This window comes from Sitophilus oryzae, unplaced genomic scaffold, assembly GCF_002938485.1.
Source record: "Sitophilus oryzae breed Bouriz unplaced genomic scaffold, Soryzae_2.0 scaffold_1583_pilon_pilon, whole genome shotgun sequence".
Taxonomy (NCBI): Eukaryota; Metazoa; Arthropoda; class Insecta; order Coleoptera; family Curculionidae; genus Sitophilus; species Sitophilus oryzae.
The window spans coordinates 42,759-62,686 of record NW_022146262.1 but is presented as its reverse complement, the minus strand read 5'-3'; the positions used below and the strand labels follow the sequence as shown (position 1 = coordinate 62,686).

The 19,928-nt window shown below is 31.9% G+C and overlaps 2 protein-coding genes across 4 annotated transcripts; one reads left to right on the top strand and one right to left on the bottom strand.

Moving 5' to 3' along the window:
- Positions 1 to 1,416: 1,416 nt before the first annotated feature.
- Positions 1,417 to 13,164, bottom strand: LOC115879663 (zinc finger protein 260-like). Of its 3 annotated transcripts, XM_030896581.1 has the most exons (8): positions 12,870 to 13,149; positions 12,711 to 12,818; positions 11,389 to 11,637; positions 5,940 to 6,673; positions 5,690 to 5,886; positions 2,132 to 2,230; positions 1,960 to 2,076; positions 1,417 to 1,903 (listed from the first exon to the last, which is right to left on the bottom strand). In XM_030896581.1, exons 3-8 carry the CDS (start codon positions 11,533 to 11,535, stop codon positions 1,452 to 1,454), a joined length of 1,746 nt encoding a protein of 581 aa, XP_030752441.1. In that variant the 5' UTR covers positions 11,536 to 11,637; positions 12,711 to 12,818; positions 12,870 to 13,149; the 3' UTR covers positions 1,417 to 1,451. The 3 variants fall into 3 exon arrangements, with proteins under 3 accessions (XP_030752441.1, XP_030752437.1, XP_030752438.1); XM_030896577.1 differs by lacking the exon at positions 12,711 to 12,818 and having other exon boundaries at positions 12,870 to 13,164; XM_030896578.1 differs by lacking the exons at positions 12,711 to 12,818; positions 12,870 to 13,149 and adding an exon at positions 11,696 to 11,877.
- Positions 13,165 to 13,318: 154 nt separating this feature from the next.
- LOC115879664 (RE1-silencing transcription factor-like) lies at positions 13,319 to 19,928 on the top strand. The gene is made up of 4 exons (XM_030896582.1): positions 13,319 to 13,702; positions 13,755 to 13,995; positions 17,558 to 17,792; positions 19,393 to 19,928. Exons 1-4 carry the CDS (start codon positions 13,433 to 13,435, stop codon positions 19,766 to 19,768), a joined length of 1,122 nt encoding a protein of 373 aa, XP_030752442.1. The 5' UTR covers positions 13,319 to 13,432; the 3' UTR covers positions 19,769 to 19,928.

Here is a 19,928-nt window from a genome sequence, read left to right as displayed (position 1 = left end):
CTAAATCAAAGAACTACTTCTTTATTTTTCTTGATAAATAAAAAAATACTTATTAAACTGTTATACATTTAAATAAAGTCTATCAGGTAATAGCGACACCAGCCATCTTGATTGCCATTTTATCGAAAAATCGCTTTTTATTCAAAATCTGAGCCAGATAGGTATAGGACACCCAGATATAGTTAGAAAGAGCATTTAAATCTGCTTCAACTTTTTTAAAAAAATACATAGTGTTGTATTTGAAATAACGAAGTTTTTATGTAAAATAAATATTTAGAATAGCCCAGCAATTTTTGATACCCCTGTATACTTTTAAGAAAGCAATAACATTTTTTAGTAAAGTTTATTTCTCTATTTAAAGTCAGCACAAGAATTAACTCTGAAAAGTAATGTACCGGGTGTTGACAAACTTTTTTATTATAGCATGCATATTTAAATATCTGATACACCAAAGCATTTAAACATATTAAACTCTTATAATAAATGCTTTACTTCATGTCCAAGAATCCAAAAATTAAATAAAATACATGGTGTTCCATTAGGAAAAATATAACTTTGGTATGGATCTTAGTTCTGACAGAATCTGTACATTTGAAAATAATTTTAAATTATGCATATTGCCTCTCTACATATACCTATAAAAAATTTGGTTACTATATATACGTCTATAAGCTGTGCCACCCTGTATTATCTTTATTTCAGTAGTATACATGAAAGTTTTTAAAATTGCTTATATTTTCTACACACATTTTCCTACAAATGTAAAAAACCGGCAACACTGTATGCTCCTCTCTTGATTTTGTCTCTCTATCTGTCAACCGGTCATTTATATTATTCTCTGTCACACGCATTAAAATCCAGACCACATAGTTTGGATGACCAGCAGGATATAAACGACAGCGATCTTCATAGCGTAGCCATCGCTGACGCCGCTTTTTTCGATCATACTGTATGTCTCATTGTCTTTGTGTTCCAATGAAACAACATAGGATATCATTCCCATTACCGTTCACAAACTAATATGATCTTTTTAAAAGACGTTTGTTTACTTATTTATTTTCAAGGTGATCCATAGTTATTTTTTGTTTCGAGATAAAGCTAGTTTTATATTTTCATAAGTTAGGCCAATCAAATTAGAGGGGTCACTTGGGAAAAAGTATTGGAAAGCTAAATATTACTTTGATTGGCTCATATGGCATGTAAGAGATGCGTTCTAAGGTTCGCACGGTTGGCTCGACGGCCGGCAAAATTCTTGTTTTTTTAGATTTTCTATAATTCTGAAACGTTGCGTTTTAGTACGTTTTAGTAGTTGCGTATCACATTCATTCAGAGTATAGCTAAAATCGAAAATTCAGGAATGGAGAAATTTACCCACTTTGCTGAAACAGTATTAGGTCAAATTAATTAAATTCAGAATGATTCCTAAATAAATTTTATATTTTTAAATAAACTTAAAAACTTATGGAATGGGTATCTTGTTCTTGCATATTATTGACAAAATTATGTTGTTCCGGTTTTATAGATGGTTCACAACTAGAGTCATTTAAAAAGACAGTATATCCTGAACGTTTATGAGTCTTTTTGTGACGTCGCAATGCTGTGTTCTGTCTGAACGACTGTTCACATATATCACAAGCAAAAGGCTTCTCTCCAGTGTGAATTCGCAAGTGAGCATTCATATCAAATGCTTGTGTGAAAGATTTTTTACAAAACTTGCACACATGGGGTTTAACTCCGGTGTGAGTACGACGATGACGAGATAATATGCCAGATCTTGAAAACTTCAAATTACAAACTTCACATTTATAGGGTTTTTCGCCAGAGTGAATTCTTTTGTGTTTGGTTAAAGATGAGGAAGTGCTAAATCCAGCACCACAAGTGTTGCAAACAAACGGCTTCACTCCTAGAATTTGATCAACAATAATTTTTTATCTAATAAATGTATTAATCCAATTTAACCTGTATGCTTCCTGGAATGAGCTCTTAATTCGCCTTTACTTGCAAAAGCATTATTACATATACTACATATATAAGGTTTGACGCCACTATGTCGTACTTGATGTTGCCTTAAGTTTCCTGTAATATTTATGATAGATTAATCGCTATTTAAATATATAGAAATTATTTGTACCTAGCTGATTAAATCCTTTCCCACAAGTAGGACATAAAAACGGTTTCTCCCCATTATGTGTCCTAATATGATCATTTAAATTTGAAATTTGATTGAATGCTAAAATAATTTTTCAAATTCGTAATTTATATACCATATAGGAAATATATTACAGGGTCAGGCAATAGTGCGTCGGGCATGTGTAGCTCCTAGAATAAAAACTTGGGAATTTTGTTTAAGTGCTAAAAAACCTAAAGTATGTACTAAGAAGTATTTCAGGAAAATATTTTACCTTCTACAGGGTGGCCAAAAAAGTGTCAGTAGGTCGGGACGATTTTTTTAAATGAAACACCCTGTATATTATTGCATTTTTGGATTCCTTTCAGGTCACTTTACATAATCCTAAGATATGAGTAAATATATTTCGATAGTTTCAGAGATATTAATAAATAAATAAAAATTATATATTTTCCAGCATTTCTTAAAAAAATATTACAAATACAAGAACTCGCCTGAAATCAAAAGTATATTAGGTATATTTACTTTAGATGGTCTAGACTTACTTTGCTATAAATATCGTAATGTTAATATAGGGTATTCAAAATTTTACGCCAAACTTTCTAAAATATTACCTAAATAATTTTTCATCGCTTTTTTTATATGAAACATCATTTTATCATAGTACATCATTTTTCATTATAGTACATCATTTTTTTATTAGATAGAGAATTAAAAAATGAACATTTTTTGTATTTAGAGCTCGAACACACTGACGACCAGGTCGCACCGGCCAGACCGCTGCTACCTCTAAAACCATTAAATCAAATGATACAGCGCACACTAACGTCCTGGCCGTCCGTTGCGTTGGTCGTTGCGACCAGTAGACTGCACTAAAATACTATTATTTTCTGCCGCTTGTTGCCGGTTTTCTTCCAAATTAATAATTTTTCACATGAAATCTCTCAAATTCAACGCACAACATTTTATTTTCTATGAGATATAGTGTTTTAGTGTAGTTTTTGCACACGTGCAGATAATCCAAAGGAATAGTATACAGACTGGATCAAAGGGAAAACTTACTTAAATCTAGTCCCTTTTTTTATCAAGGGTCGATTCTATTAAAAATTCAAAACCTTTTTATATGACATACTCTATTTATGGTTGTATGATACCTGTTATTTTACCTTCGAGTTTCGATGTTAAAAAATAAAAAAATCATATTTAAACTTTTTCTACAACCATTTGTTTTTTTTATTAAATTAGTTTTTTAGTTGTATTAACTGTATTTTAAATATTATATTTAATTTAACGTTTTTCAAACAGGGTCCATTGGACTATATTTCTACTAGGTACATTATTTAAAAAAAAGAGTAAAAGTAACTTAAATATTCATAAAAATAGAAGTATTTACTGTTGTAGATTCTCAGTAACAATAAAAAAGAGGAATTTAGATTGTAAACATTGAAATAACTGGAAGCTAAACTTTCTATCTGATTATATTTAGAGCCAGTGTCTGACGACCTTTTTTTACGATGACCCTAATATATTTACTTCTAAAGTCGATAAGAGCCATCAGTAGAAGTCCATATCAGTAGAAAAAAGAAACAGAATATCTCCCTTTTTGTCAGTCGCGCGTACACAATGCTTTTTGTTCGGCCTATTTGTTCTGCTTGTTCGTGCGCGCTCGGTTCGTTCGGGCTAAAATGCTCAAGCCTGAAACGCACCTTTAGGAACAATACTGTTTTTGTCCTTTATTGATATGATATAATGCTGAAAATCTCACGAGTTACATGTCTCACTCTACACATATTAAATTACATAGACGTAGGATGTAGAATATTCTGTTATGAAACGACTGATGAAATAACAGGTATCGCGGATTTGAAAAACATAGAAATAACGTTATCGCGTTGTCGGGGTTGGAGATTTTACTTACTCCATACCACACCAGTTATGTATTTATTAACAAAAATTATTTCCAGGTCGTTGCGACCTGGTCGTCAGTGAGTTCAAGCACTTAGAGTATTTCGAAATTTTTAAAGGCATCGCAGATACTCGCGGTATTATTTCATATGGATCTTTCAACAGTAAAATACGAGATAAAAATCATTGGGTGGCTTTAAGATAAATTTACTCAGGAAAATGCTACATGAGATATAAAACCGCGAATATCTGTGAAACCGTTATAAATTTTGAAATACTCTAAATAGAAAAAAAATCATTTTTTAATTCTCCATCTATTACAAAAATATTATACAGGGTTTTTAGTTACGAAGAAAAATTATTTTATATTTTAAAAAGTTTGGCGAAGTTTTTTGAACATCCTGTATGATTTAAAATCCCGATATATGTAAATAATACCTAATATAAGTTTTGATTTCAGGACAGATGTTGTGTTCTTAATAATTTTTTTTAACAAAGGCTGAAAAATATGTATTTTTTATTTATTTATTAATATCTCTGCATGTGTATATTTAAAGTATGGGAAAATATTTTCTCAAATGCAATAATATACAGGGTGTTAGGTTAGGTTAACCATTTATAAAAAATCATCCGGATTCACTCACACTTTTTGAGCCACCCTGTAGAAGTTAAAATAATTTCCTAAAATACATCCTAGTACGTACTTTAGGTTTGCACTTAAATTCCCAAGTTTTTTATTCTAAGAGCTATAGATGCCCGACGCACTATTGCATAACCTTATATCTCAATTTTTACTTAAAGTATAGTCTTTGAATAAGAAGACTAAGGAAGAAGCATATCAAAAATCTTAGGTACACCGCGATGGGCCTCAAATATGGCCGACTTAAATTCCGGTTTATCAGTGCCGTTCTAATTTTATTTAAAAAATGTAAAACTATGATGTAGGGTAGACGTGGGGTAGACTCAATAATTTGTTATTTTATTTTACGTTGTGATTAAATGTTGGTAGTTATTAAAATTGTTATAAAAATATATAATTCTAATAAAAATAGATAAGTTATAATAAGTATTTATTATCACAAACATCCGATACGCTACTGAAGCAGGTAAGTCAAATTAACGTATCAAAATTCTTTGACATCTGATCTTTGACAAGTAGTAAATAAAGTTTTTAAAATGCAAGAAAATATATAATTTAGTTAATTTAAGTGAATTTTATAAATGATCGGTTTACTACACGTATGTATATTATATAGTCACTTACTAACGAAAAGTTGTTCCATTATTTCACTCAATTTTTGCCGAGATCTACCGCACGCTACACAACCAACTATTTTAGAGTCTTTTTCGATAAATCGCGATAGTGTCACTGTTAATTTAAGTTCTGCCACTATTTCCATCTAGATTTGCTACCTTTATACAACTATCAGTAGTAGAATAAATAATAAATAACATAAAATAAGCTCCGTAAAGACTCACAAATCCACAAAATTTCAAATCAAATTCAAATGTGTCAAATGAATCGTCAAAGATCCCCACCCTAGAGAGCTTTTTCCGCCCACCATGCATGAATACATGGATAGCATTATGCTCCTTCCTTAGTCTTCTTATTCAAAGAGTATAGTAGGTATATCAATATTTTGAATCAATTTATACCTTTTAAACATATTTCACAAACATGGGGCTTCCTCTTTGATGATTTTTTCTTATTATTACTGTTCTTTTTCTTACTGTTAGATTTAAGTTCTCGTTTACTCGAACTTGTTTTACTTGAAACACTGGATAAATGTTTTGATTGGTTAATGTTTAATACATCATTGGGATATTTTAGAGGCACTGGAGTTTCCGTAGGTCTAAAAATATCATTTAAAATAATAGCGTTTAAACATTTCTAGGATAATATTACGTTTTGGGCCTAGTATGCTCAAATTTAATATGTTTTTTAAAAATCTCAATGCTCTCTATCGGTTTTCCGCAAAACTTACAAATAAAGCTATTGACTTCGTTCTTATTCAAAGTGTGTAAATGTTCCTTTAAATGTTTGTCGAAATTAATTTCAGCAACAAATATGCTTTCACATAAACTACATGAAAATAGTGGTGGACAGTTTTCTGGATTTAATACCACAATTCCAGATCTATAATTATTAGTATTTAATGAGTTGTAATGCCCTTCCAAGTGCTTTTCCAAATCTGCCTCGTTTACAAAATCACACTTACACAAATTACATGAGAAATTGCCAATAAGCAGTGCACTTTTAACGATGGTAATATTTGATTTTTCATTATTAGAAGGTTTGTTTTGTATTTCTAGAGTAGCATCTAATGGATCACATTCAAGTTGTGTAGTCGCTAGCTCTGAATTTTGTATAGGATATAAATATGTTACCAAATCTTCATTTCCCGTTTCACTATTATCATCACTTAAATTCACTGCAGTATCAAAATCATTGTCATTGAAATGTTGTGCACTATAATCTTTAGAATGACATTTAGTTACATTATTTTCTAAATGCTGCAAAATTCTTTGTCGAAGGAACTTGTCACTCTCTTCACAACGCTTCTTAAAGACATATACTTTTAGTGTTTCAGTTACACATGAATAACAAATTTGCTCTGGTAAACCATCCCCTAGAGTAATCTAAAACATTCATTATTTATTCAGAATTTCAGTCTCAAATATCGGGTCAAGTTTCATTTAGACGAAATCTGTTAAAAAAGAAAATAATTTTTTTGTCATTTAGGTAACCTCAGGGAGTATATTACCACAGAATATCTAGCTACGCAACAGAAAAATACTCGAAATGAAAGAGCTAAAATTGCACAAATAAAATACTAGATGGCGCGACAATATCATAATCAGAATATAATTGGAAATTTTCAACTTTCGGTTTTGGATCGACGTAGATCGACGGCACGTTTTTCTGGTGTATAATAATTTCTTTCTATTCTTCGTTTCTTGGCAGATACACTTATATTAATTATTCGTTTGGCTTTTTAAAATTAGAATAAATTAATAAAAAAATAAAAAATAAATTAGAAAACATATGCTCTCAAAATACATTTTTAATATACACTACTTTATTATGTTAACTAAGAAAATAACTTTAATTACCTTTAAAATTAATAATATACAGGGCGATTGATAGTGATATTTATTAATGCTGAAACGTTAGTAATGAAATATACGTTTAATAATAATGGAAATGATTTATTAAAATGCAGTACAAAAAATGTTAATTGACTAAAAAAATACTATAATAACAATTTTTTTCTGTTTTCCATGTTATTTATGTATACCTAGGTAGATTTTAAAAGCGGCGTCTAGTTGGCTGGGAAAAGACGATCGATGACATTTCCCATATAAATTTACACATAAAATGACAGCGATTTTCATTTCATAGCCGTTTTTTCCCGATCATACGGTATGAACACAATCGAACGTCAGGAAGTGGTGTCATAATAGTAGAACAATACTTATTATATTGTCGCCGAATTACAATCAAAATTCAGGATTCAGTTAGAATCAAACGTCAGGAAGTGATTTTAATTCAGCTCGTAAGATTTAACTCCAACTAACATGGCAAGTTAAATACTTAAACGTTTCAAAAAAGAGCTCTTAATATGTTTAAATGATGTAGAAAATGTGAAGCTAGGCTTTATCAGGAAATATTACAATATAAATTACACAATGGCAACACTGCATAAAATTCTTTTAAATTTCGTTTGTAGAAAACTGTTTACTTTTAAATTTATCGCCCTCTGTTATGTAGTAGTGAAACTACCGCATCAAAATATCTGATTTGGAGACAGGCTTTAAAAGCCTGTCTCCTTTTGAGACCTACGATTTTTTACATGTAACGAGGCTTCTGTTGCGTAGCTAGATATTCTGTGATATTACTGAAAAAAATTTGCCGCGGAAATGCGTCACCATTTTTTGAATGCGGTTTAAAAGTAACGAAATGACATACATGAAAAATTAACGTTATTTTATATTTAAAGGACGATCCACACTTGCTATATAAAGGACGGTCCACACTTGCTATATAATACTGCTATATAGCAAAGTTATATAACATGTTACATATTTTTTAGTTATATTTAGCAAATTTCGATGCTATATAACTTGCTAGATGTTATCCATTTGTAGTCGGTAAAGATCAAAAGATGTTGTGCAACATTGTTATTGTAACATGAAACAACGCGTCCACACTTGCTAAATTTCTAGTTTAGCCGCTCATATTTTCAGGGACGTGCGCGACAGAATCTTAGTGTGGTGAGCTGATATTGGTTTGTTTATTTACTGGTCAATAATACCGTATGATCGAAATAAAAACTGCGTCCCGTCGGCCTCCCGTCCAGTTGGCTTGGACATGACGATCGATGACATTCCCCATATAAAATGATTTCATAGTATGTATTTGGAAACAGAAAAAGTTGAGAAAAAATGCGTAATCTAATAAGCCAGTTCCAGCGGGAACAAAAGAAATGCAAATCAGGAACTGCATGGTTTAGATGAAGTGGATAATTCAAAATGGTTTGCTTTTGCTTTTACAGTACCTCTGTCCGTTCTGTAGCTACGGGGTATCCGTGAGAGGAAACGATATTCTCTCGATGTTTTTCGTAAAAAATAGACGACGCGTCCCATCAATAAAAATTCGACAAATTTGCAAGTAGCCAATAAAATGAGTGGGCGGAGCGATTTGCGGTGACGCACTCGTCAAATCGACGTATAGAATATATTGCTGTTTATTTAAATGTTTTTTGTCCGCATTCCTTTCATAGACACAGATCTAGCAGATGAGACGTACTGTAAATTATTAATGTTTTTAAAAGACAGAAACACACCACGAGAAACAGCCGAGGCAAGTATTGAAAAGATAAGCTAATTGAGTTCAACTGTATCTAGATCTTGCTGGTAGGCTATGGCGGACTCAAAACCGCTTTTTTTCTCGACTTTCTTTCCCTTAGTTCAAAAATAATTACGCACGCCGCTGCTGCGAGCTGAACCTCTTTCTCGCCAAAACCATTCATGACTACGAAAACAGACTACATTCTAAATGTGGACCACATTTAGTAACATGTTATATAACATTGCTATTTAACAAGCTACATGTAACATGTTAAAAAACCGGGAGCCGTCCACATTATAGTTTTCGTAAACATGAATCGTTTTGGCAAGAAAGAGGTTCAGCTTGCATCAGCGGCGTGCGTAATTTTTTTTGAAGAAAGAGAAAGAAAGTCGAGAAAAAAACGGTCTAATATATGAAACTAAATCTCGCTCCAATTTGCTATGCTGTCTATGCTAGTCATGTTACTACGTTATAGTAGGTATCTACGGTTAGTGTGCCTGATATGCATTTTTATAATCTAAAAATAAATAGCCTACGATCTAGATAAGCCCTAAGATCTAGATATAGTTGAAGTAGCAAATTTCGCTGCTATATAACTTGCCAGATGTCATCCATTTGTAGTCGGTAAAGATCAAAAGATGTTGCTCAACACTGCTATTGTAACATGAAACAATGCGTCCAGACTTGCTAAATTGTTAGTTTAGCCGCTCATATTTTCAGGGACGTGCGCGACAGAATCTTAGTATGGTGAGCTGATATTGGGTTTGTTTATTTACTGGTCAATAATACCGTATAATCGAAAAAAAAAACTGCGTCCAGTCGGCCTCCCGTCCAGTTGGCTTGGACATGACGATCGATGACATTCCCAATATAATTTTTCATATAAAATGACAGCGATCTTCATTTCATACCCATCGCTGAGGCCATTTTTTTCGATTGTATGGTTCTTATACATAGAGAAAGATAGTAAAAAGCTTGAACTTATAGTAAAGTAAAACCTTTTATTACTTTCTCTGTGTTCGTATATTGTTAATGGAGTAGAGCCAAGAGCAGACTTGTCAAATGATTAAGTTGTATAGAGATCATACAGTGTTATGGCATATCAGTAGTCCCTTATTTAAAGTGAAATAAAAAAAAGCATGATGCATGGTTAAAAATTGCAAAAAGTATGTATTTGGAAAGAGAAAAAGTTGAGAAAAAAATGCGTTATCTAATAGGGCAGTTCCAGAGGGAACAAAAGAAATGCAAATCAGGTACTGGTTTAGACGAAGTGGATAATTCAAAATGGTTTGCTCTTAAGTTATTAATGTTTTTAAAAGACAGAAACACACCACGAGAAACAGCCGAGGCAGGTATTGAAAAGGAAAGCTAATTGAGTTCAACTATATATAGATCTATCTTGTAGGCTATGGCGGACTCAAAACTGCTTTTTTTCTCGACTTTCTTTTTCTTTCTTCAAAAATAATTACGCACGCCGCTGCTGCTAGCAGAAGCTCTTTCTCGCCAAAACGATTCATGATTACGAAAATTATAATGTGGACGGCACCCGGTTTTTTAGCATGTGATATGTAGCTTGTTAAATAGCAATGTTATATAACATGTTGCTAAATGTGGACCCTCCTTTAGACATCTTTGTAACTACTAATACGAAAATGAAAATGCGCTGTTGCCATTTTTTTTGAATATGGTTTAGAAGTAACGAAATGAGATATATAAAAAATTATTATTTTATATTGTTGACTTATTTTTAAGTACCAATACAAAACTGAAAATCCGCGGAAATGCGTTGTTTTACCATTATGCAGTGATCTTCTTCCCGACCTTTGACAGAGATCAATGAATAATATCTATTCTTATCAAATTAATATCGCTATGGTCAATAAATGCGAAGATTTAAAAAAAAATTGTCAATAAAGCATAAAAACGACAACTAAACCAAACGAAACCCTAAAAAAACAACCAAACCAAAACAACTAAAAAACCAAACCGAAAGCCGAGAGTATGTAAAAAGTTGAGAATACTATGGTAAACTTTTTATTCAAAGATGGTAAACTTCGAAATATTGAAGATTTTCCATTACACCGCCCTTATGATAAATTTCCGCGGAAAAAGTTATATACAAAAGTTATAGCAAATTATTAATCAAACAAAAATATGTAGTTTTTATCTTCCTATCACATTTCGGCGCTTCTAAACCCGGAAAAATCAATGAAAATTATTGTGATAAAAATATATTTTCTAATAAAAATTAGTTCACATCGTTATATTAAATGTTTTTACGTCATTCTATAATGAAAAACTATTAAAAACACTGTAAAGTTTTAAATTTTAGTTAATAATAGAAAAATTAAAAATTCGAGTTTTCTCAAAACAAAGAATTTCCGCGGCAAAGATCAAATTATGTAATGCTAGTTTTCTTGTATAGAATCATCCTGTAAACCGATATTCTATGTAACTGATTTCGGCTAAACGAAACTTGAGCCCAAATGTAATTCAGCCTTACCTGTATGTTACTGAAAGAACAGATCATTTCAGAAATATGTTTTTTATCACACAAAAGGTCAGTATTTATTGAAGTGAAAATTGTTTGAAACTCTCCAGTAACTTTTAGACAGACTCTACATATTGGCTGCTTACCATCCCATTCCATTTTTATTTTGGAACTCAAAATCACATCAGATCCAAAGGGTATGTTGAATAATTTACCATTTATAAGCTGACATAGCCGTGTCCATACATTTGTCTATTGAAACTAGAATTAAAATACAAGCTTTCTATAAACAAAATTCTTGTTTGATGATATTATATACCGGGTGGTGCATTGGTGGTTGCAAACATAGGAAATCCTTTGCAAATTTTGAACTGTCCAAATATTGGCCTCCTTGTCGATTTTACAGCAAAGTCATAAATAGATTTATTAAAGGTTTATCTATCTTCCTTCGCACGCTGAATACACATATCAAATTTAAAAATTTTGGACAAGCCATTTTTAATTAATTTAAGAAAAACTACATTTTTTTTAAATAACAACTGATGAAGTAACAATGTGAATCCAGCAAATATCAACATACTTTAAGCTGCCTTAAGTTGTAAATCTATGATTGAATGCAATTTGCTGTGCTGTCTATGCTAGTCACGCTACTATGCTATAGTAGGTATCTACAGTTATGTGCCTGATATGCATTTTTATAATTAATTATTAATTTTTACATACCGGACGAATGTGATGCAGTGTTAAGTCAGTTTAATATAGATATTTTCCATACAAATGTAAAATAAATAAATAAGATCCTAAATCATACCTCCTTCATCACAGTGAACTGAGATATCTGCACATTTTTGTTTTTTTACTTTGTATATTTTAGTTTCAATTCAACCAATTTTTTTTTACTTATTGCATTCATTGTACAGTAGTTTTGGTTTTGTTAAGTTAATTAATTTAGATTTAAGTCCCTTAATAAATAATTTAAAAGTTGTTCAAATTAGACAAAAGCTTAAGATTTAGGAAATATAATTTGACAATGACAAAATCTTTGGAAAAAATTATAAGTTGACAACTTAAGGTACGATGGCATTTGCCTGGTTTTGCATAGTTACTTGTTCAGTTTTAATTAAAAAATAGACGCAGTAATTAGTTAAAAAAGGCTTATTCAAAATAGTTAAAAGTTGGCACGAGTATTCAAGCATACCCAGACCTTCAAAAAATCTATTACGCTATAAAATCAATAGGTGAGCCAATATTTGGATAGTTCAAAATTTGCATGGGATTTCCTGTTTCTAAAGCCGATGCACCACCCACTATATCTATTAGGATGATTATATTACAACAAAAGTATATAATAAAGTATATTTATTGTCACAGCCACCATACAGCTACACAATCTTGATTATGGAAAAAAGTTATTTACATCCATTTCATATTGATCCATATACCTATATTGATAAAACTATAACTGTACTTATAATTATACTAATTATACTTACCAAAGACCTTTTTTTTAAAGACTTGTAGCTAGGAGCAGATAGAAAAGTTTGTAGCCTATTCTAGATTCTAGATGGGCATAATATCATTTTTAAACAATGATAATATATTATAATATAATACGAGTATAGGAATATACATAGAATTGAATTTCTTTTAATGGACACCAGAGAATAGGTAGATAGACACAATATTCTTAATTTTTTATCTATTTTTTAAATTTAAAATAATAATATAATCAAAATCTATACCAGAGGCAAAACCAGAGGTCTATACCATTATACCAAAGCGAATCATATACAATCCCAAATAAAATCATATATAAGTTATAGTCCATACGCCAATCCGTCGTTCCCATGGATCTGGTATGGATGCACCCACAGAAAGAATATCTGCTTATATTCTGTGGTCTACTTGGTCGTTGTCTTCTGTATGACAGCATGAGACATGAGATGTAAAATATATCTTCTGTGATATCTTCCTTTGATTTGATTGCTTTTTCCTTGGCGCCATGAATTTTTAGTCACGTTTTATATATTTCTTCTTCCATAATTTCTTCTTAAAAATGAGTGCTGAAAAAGACGAAGACTTTTTAAATCATGAAGAGGAGGAAGACGTCGAAGAGTTGTTCACTTGTAAATATTGCGAATTTCAAACTAAAAATATTGATGAATTAGATGAGCATATTATTATTCACGATGAGGCTGTACTTGAAGAAAATATCGAAGACGAGAGTGGACAAGAAGATAATGTCCAAGTTCAAGCCCAAACCACAAACGCCAAATTAGAAAATTCAAAGGCAAACATAAAAAAGGAAGTTGAATTTTCTGTGAAGGTGATTATACAACTTAATTTTAAATTAGTTATTCAGATATTTATTATTCTAGCCTCTGAGAGTAAGACCTAATACATTTCTTGGTATTAGTAAAAGTCCAGTAAGCAGAACAGTTTTTGTTTGTCCTTATTGTTCTTTACAAACAACTAGAAAAGGTGAAATGAATAAACATTTGGAGACTCATACATTACCTGTAGAAGTACCAATATATAGCTGTTCTGAATGTTCTTATGCTACGAGAAGAAAGTGCGATATGCCTAAGCATTTACTTACACATTGCAAGGATGGAAATGGTAACACTAAATTTAAAAATATTAATAGAAATATGAGTAAAGTCCAATACTGTCATAATTCTGTTATTATCACAGACTTTGGTAATTATTGGGAAAACTGTAAATCGTCCGATTTTTACCAAAATTGGTATACACCCTATTTTGAGGTCCTAGATTAAGAATCTGAACTTTTTTCCTGGCGGTCTCTTTCCGTTTTTCAGAAAAACGGAAAATAATTTCAACATTTAATTTTTCTTTATTTCGGCCCTATAAAGTAATAATTTTACTATATTTTCATTATATTATAGTTTATCTAAAAGCCACATTTTGGTTTCAACTATGCGGAGGGGGTTAATCTTTGTTGTATTAAAAAAAGATTAACCCCCTCTGCAAAGGAGTTATATAAAGACTACTTATAACCACGAAGTTGCACGAAAGAGTTTTGATTGCATTGGTTTCAACTTCTTTGCTGCGGAGGGTTTAATCTTTTTTGATATAATATAACAAAAAAAAGATTAACCCCACCGCATAGAAGATGTAACCAATGCAATCAAACTCTGTCTAACTTTAATAATAGTTAGATCACGTTAGTAAAATAGCAGTTATGGGAAGGAGCCGTTCCTCCGGCAACCGCCTTTTGTAATCCCAGAATGAGCGAAAAAAACGCACTAAATTTAGGTTTAGCGTTGGCAACGTTGCTTTAAATGTCAGAAACACATAACCCAACATTTTCAGATTGTTTACAAATTTATTTTAGCAAATATTTCTCTATTATGCATAGAATTGGTTAAAAAAATAACAGAAAATAGCAAAAACCTCATTGTTTATCGAATACCTAACAAAATATGTGCTAGAAAACCTTAAAAATATGAGAAATTAAGAAAAATTCGATGGCGAAATAATTTTTCGTTTTTCTGAAAAACGGTAAGAGACCGCCAGAGAAAAAAAAATCAGATTTGTAATCTACGACCTCAAAATAGGGTGGATACCAATTTTGGTGAAAATCGGACGATTTCCAGTTTTTCCAATAATTACCCAGACTTTTGCTGCAGAAGTTATTATTACATTTACATTTAAACATAGTTGATTAATTTTTGATCAGGGCATGCCGATAGCATCTTGTGCCGCGGTATTTGCATATTTGTTTTCAGTGAAACAGTGGAACTAAGTAGGTAATGCCTAACTATAGTCTAGTTACAAAAGCAGCTGTGGCTCCATTGCTAAGATGGTCGCTTTTGGATCGAGATGTACTGAGTTCGGATCCTACAAATATAGAATTTTTTTCATTTTTTTTACATTGGTGTGGAGGTTGTCGAGGTGTAGCGAAAGGTTGGTCTAGGTGACTGCATTGGTTAATCTCTGGGGTTATTTTTTTTTGTTTAGATTGCATTTGAAATGCAACCGAGTATCATTTGGGTTTTTGCGTATGCGCATTTTTCAAATACCGCGGCGCAAGATGCTGTCTGCACGCCTTAAGCCCCGTTCTCAGAACTTTGTATTGTCGCCAGCGACACGTCAAATTAACCAATGAGATTTGTTACAAAAGTCAAACAGCTTTCAATTTTGAATTTTGTGCAAATTTTATTGGTTCTTTTGACGTGTCGCTCGACAATACGAAGTTCTGAGAACGGGGCTTTAGCGATTTTTGAAGTCTGACAATCTGTAAACTTATAAACTCAATCTTAACCTAATTTTTTATTTCTTTGTCCGCGTAAATAAAGTGGGCCCCATCCAGATTAGCCTTAGCGGCAAAAAGGGAACATCATAGTTCAGGAGGCAATGATTTTTTTTTGTACTTATTTTCCCAGTGGGTTTATATAAATAGTATGTTTGAATAGTGACATTATATGATAAATTGTAAGTCTGAAATAAGAAAAAGAAAAAAGTCCACTTATTATCCCAGTCATAAATATTTGGCATTTATTAAAGTGAATCAGTTTACGTGCATTGGAATGAAACACCTATAAAAAGTCTAAGCTTAAACAGAGATGGACAACTTCCCCGTTTCCACTTCCAAAACGACTGTCGAGTTAGACAAACTCCAATAAGATAACAAATTTTGGAAATGACGCCGCCTCCCATCCACCTGCCCTTTATCGCCGTTAATATTATCTCTCTTTTTGCGCCTCCGCGTCGCGCCAGCGCGTCAGTCCATCACAGTGTTGCCGGATTTACCGATTTCCGTCAGTAAGCTAACGATCTACCAATTTAAATAAAAATCCAACGATTTGTTCAACTGCGTCTTTAGTCTTTACAATTGAAGCACTTTTAAAAATCTGACACATTTGGACTAAAAATTAAGCGACCATCGCGTCGTAAACCGTATAATCTGACATTCGCAAATATTATAGTTTATTAACTTTTGTTTAGAAATTATAGGTCATCGTTCTATCTGGTCGCAGTATTACGGAGACATTCTCAAAAATCTTTATTATCCCTTATTATGTGTTGTATTGCCGGCATTTCCGAAGATGGTATCTCTAGAAAATATTTTGTCTCATTCATCTACTAAAGTTGAACCCGCATTTGTCTCCAAAAAAAAAATAAACAAAGAACAAGTTAATAACGAGTTAAAGAACAAATAAGTTAAGAAACAAACTAAACACAGATAAATATTTTTGTGCTTCTTCTGTCTAAAAAATATTTTAATAAAAAGAAAAGCTTGTCCATTGACATGAAATTAATTCTACATATGAGCGAACAAATTTGTACAAAGGTAAAAAGTGACTGGTACCCCTACTTATTAGTTTTAAATGTTTTTATTAATATATTAATATTATTTAAGTTAATAAGATTTTTTGATATTAAATAATATTATACCTGGTTATTTCTAATTCTTGTTATATTTCTTTTGTTTATATTTTATTTGCGTGTTCAATTCTATAAACACATAGAAATGCTAATTTTGTACTTAAATATTTTATTTTATTTTGTTTGTGCAGTTTATTATACTTTTGATTTTGTTTGATTATTTGATGAAATATCGATATTTGTTAGTAAAAGAAAGTCGTGAAAAATTATCTAATTATTTTATTTAATAAAGCTTTTAAAAGATCATCAAATAGGTAAGAAATAAATTTACTATCTAACAAATCTAGCAACCTTGAGGCCACTCTACCAAATTTTTTTCCCGATTTTTTTCTTTCGTCGAAGTTCCTCCGCCGACGCACGGCAGCCGCTTTTAGCCCCGCCCCCTCTCCCAGATGCGATCTTCTCACTCATCGTGTCACTTCTAGAAGGGAAAACAGAGTTATCTGTCTTTGTTACACTGCGGGTTGGACTGCAACCGTGTCATCTTTTTTTATCGTATTGAAAATTTATTGCTAATAATAATTTGCCAAACCCGTATGTAAAAGTGAAAAATCTACTGAGAGGCCCTTTAGGAATAGACCCCAGTTAGAGGGTGGATGGGAGATATGACATTATATGGCTGATGAATGCGGTTGGGAGTTTCCGTAAATAAAGTAATTCCTTTGCATATTAGCACTGGCAGTAAAGAGACTTCAAAATAGCTTATTTTTTACTTATACTTAAAAATACACCAATTTTCTTTTCATAATAAATTTTTGTTTAATTTTTTTAGTTACGATGTATCCATGTCCTCACTGTTCTTATTCGACTAAAAGGAAAGGAGATTTGCCTAAACATTTACTTGGTCACCAGAGTTATGGAGATAATCAATTTACCTGTCATCTATGTCCATACGTAACCAGACGGAAAGGCGATTTAAAAAAACATGTAATGTCTCATGAGGCAGAACCTTACATTAAAGATGGATCAATTTATAATTGCACTGAATGTGGTTATACTTCAAAGAGGTTAGTACAGTTTACTGATAGATTTTTAAAATGTTTAAGATTTTTTTTGTTGTTTTTAATTTTATATTGACAAAGTAAATATACACAGACAATAGTAACGTGAACACAACTGAAAATAAAAGCAAGGTTTTAGTGTAAAAATTACGAAAAAATGTTAGTGTCTTCTTCAAAAGCCAATATCTTCAAAAATGATAAAGCTATTGAGATGAATCATAAAATAAACTAGCGAAAAGAGATGCACCTAGATGATAAAATTATTTTCAAATTCATTGCTTTTTTAACATATCCCACAGGGTGTTGTTTTTAACATATCCCACACAACCAAACCAAACTTTCACCAAAACAACATGTTATGTTCCCTCATCTCATATAATTGACAGATGGGAATTTTCATTTTTAATTTAGAAAGAGATATGAAAAAGTCAAATAATTTAGCTACAAATTGCTGAAAAGATCATCAAAATCGGTCGACTAAAACGCAATATATTAAACTTTAAAATCCAGCAAAAATTTAAGGTGCCCGTTTTTCGTGCCTGTGAGTAACATAATAAATAACGTAAGCTAAAAAATCAACATCTTCAACAACAAATCAATATACCGAGGTCAACATAAGTCAGGCAACCATTCATCAGGTTATTCATTCTGAAAACGCGTCTATTCACGTCAAGAAACTCTTATATAATTTTATTATATACCTAAAAACTGCAAGAAATTTATTTTCCATTATATATTTTGGCCTTTATTTACTATCGATAGTTGTGCCTCGGTGGTACGAAAGTACTACCATTGCACACAGGCCGCTATCTCGCGATGCGGGACTTAATATCTTACCGCTAGTTTACGACAAGTCGTGTTTATATACTCTGCGCTGTGCTCGACATATTGTGGAAACGACCCAAGCTCACCTGATGATGGGGTAGGGCCCCGAAACCGGTAGTGAGAGCAGGTTGATCCACATTATGTCGAGTTTTTGAGTTATGAACTTAAAAAAAACATTCAAAAGGTCTTTTCAAGCACTTTAAAAACGGTCATAATCATTTTCTTCGAAAAATGTGTTTTTCGCCATTATTTTACGGTAAAAGGTTGCAATTTAGTTTTCGAAAAATAAGAAATCACACAGAGTGATAACTCGGCTATTATTACACCTACGGTAATCAGCAAAAAATGAATCGTTTAGTTATTCCAAATGCTTCATTTTTGCTTTATGTGAGTTTTGCGATAAAACGCAAGGTTTTCGTGTGATTTATAAAAAATGGCAGAAAAATATGCAGTTTTTAGATGAAAAATCAATCATGAACAAAAATCAAATCAATGAAAAATTTCAATCCTAAATAACTAGGAAAATATTAATTTTCTGAAAAAATGTTATAGAATTCATCCCTTTATTGATTTTTTCTATTAAAATGGTTGATTTATTTTTCACCCCCGAGAAGGGGTGGCAGTCGCCCCCAGGGTGAAAGCACACATCGCTACTATGTAACTTTTGCTTCTTACATATATCTGTATTCACTGTTAAAATTTCACGTCAATCGGTGCAGGTGTTCAGAATTCGGACCCCAAAACCCTCGCTTACTGGTCTAATAACATGTTTTTCTTTCAGATTAAACGATCTCCACAAACACGTTGTTCTACATCGCGATAAATTTGAAACTGACTTTTTTAAATGCACTAAATGCGATTACTCCACTTCTGTTAGTAACCATTTTGCCAAGCACGTGTTGACCAGCTGTCAGTCTCAGGAAAGAAGTAATACAGTCTCGAACAGGAGTCAGAGTTATATTGTATTAGAGGGGGCAGACATGGGTATCTATAAGCTCAATAAGAAAGGAGTGGTTAAGAGGAAAAGAGAAAAGGCAGCAGCTGTCGCAGATTCAGACGAAGAGGAGCAGGAGGATTTTTTGGTTGATAGAAACTATAAGAAACGTAGTAAGGTGGTTGTTTTGGGCGGATATGAAGAACCTGAACAATCGTCTTAGTGAAATGTCACTTTAAAAAAATTGCACTTTCTTTAGTTACCATGGATGTAAAATGTAGTGTATTAAAATTAATTATTATCGAGTATCATTATCATGGTGTATATATTATAGCATACAAAAGTAAAGCTTAAAAATTAAATATTTCTCAAAGAGAAACAGA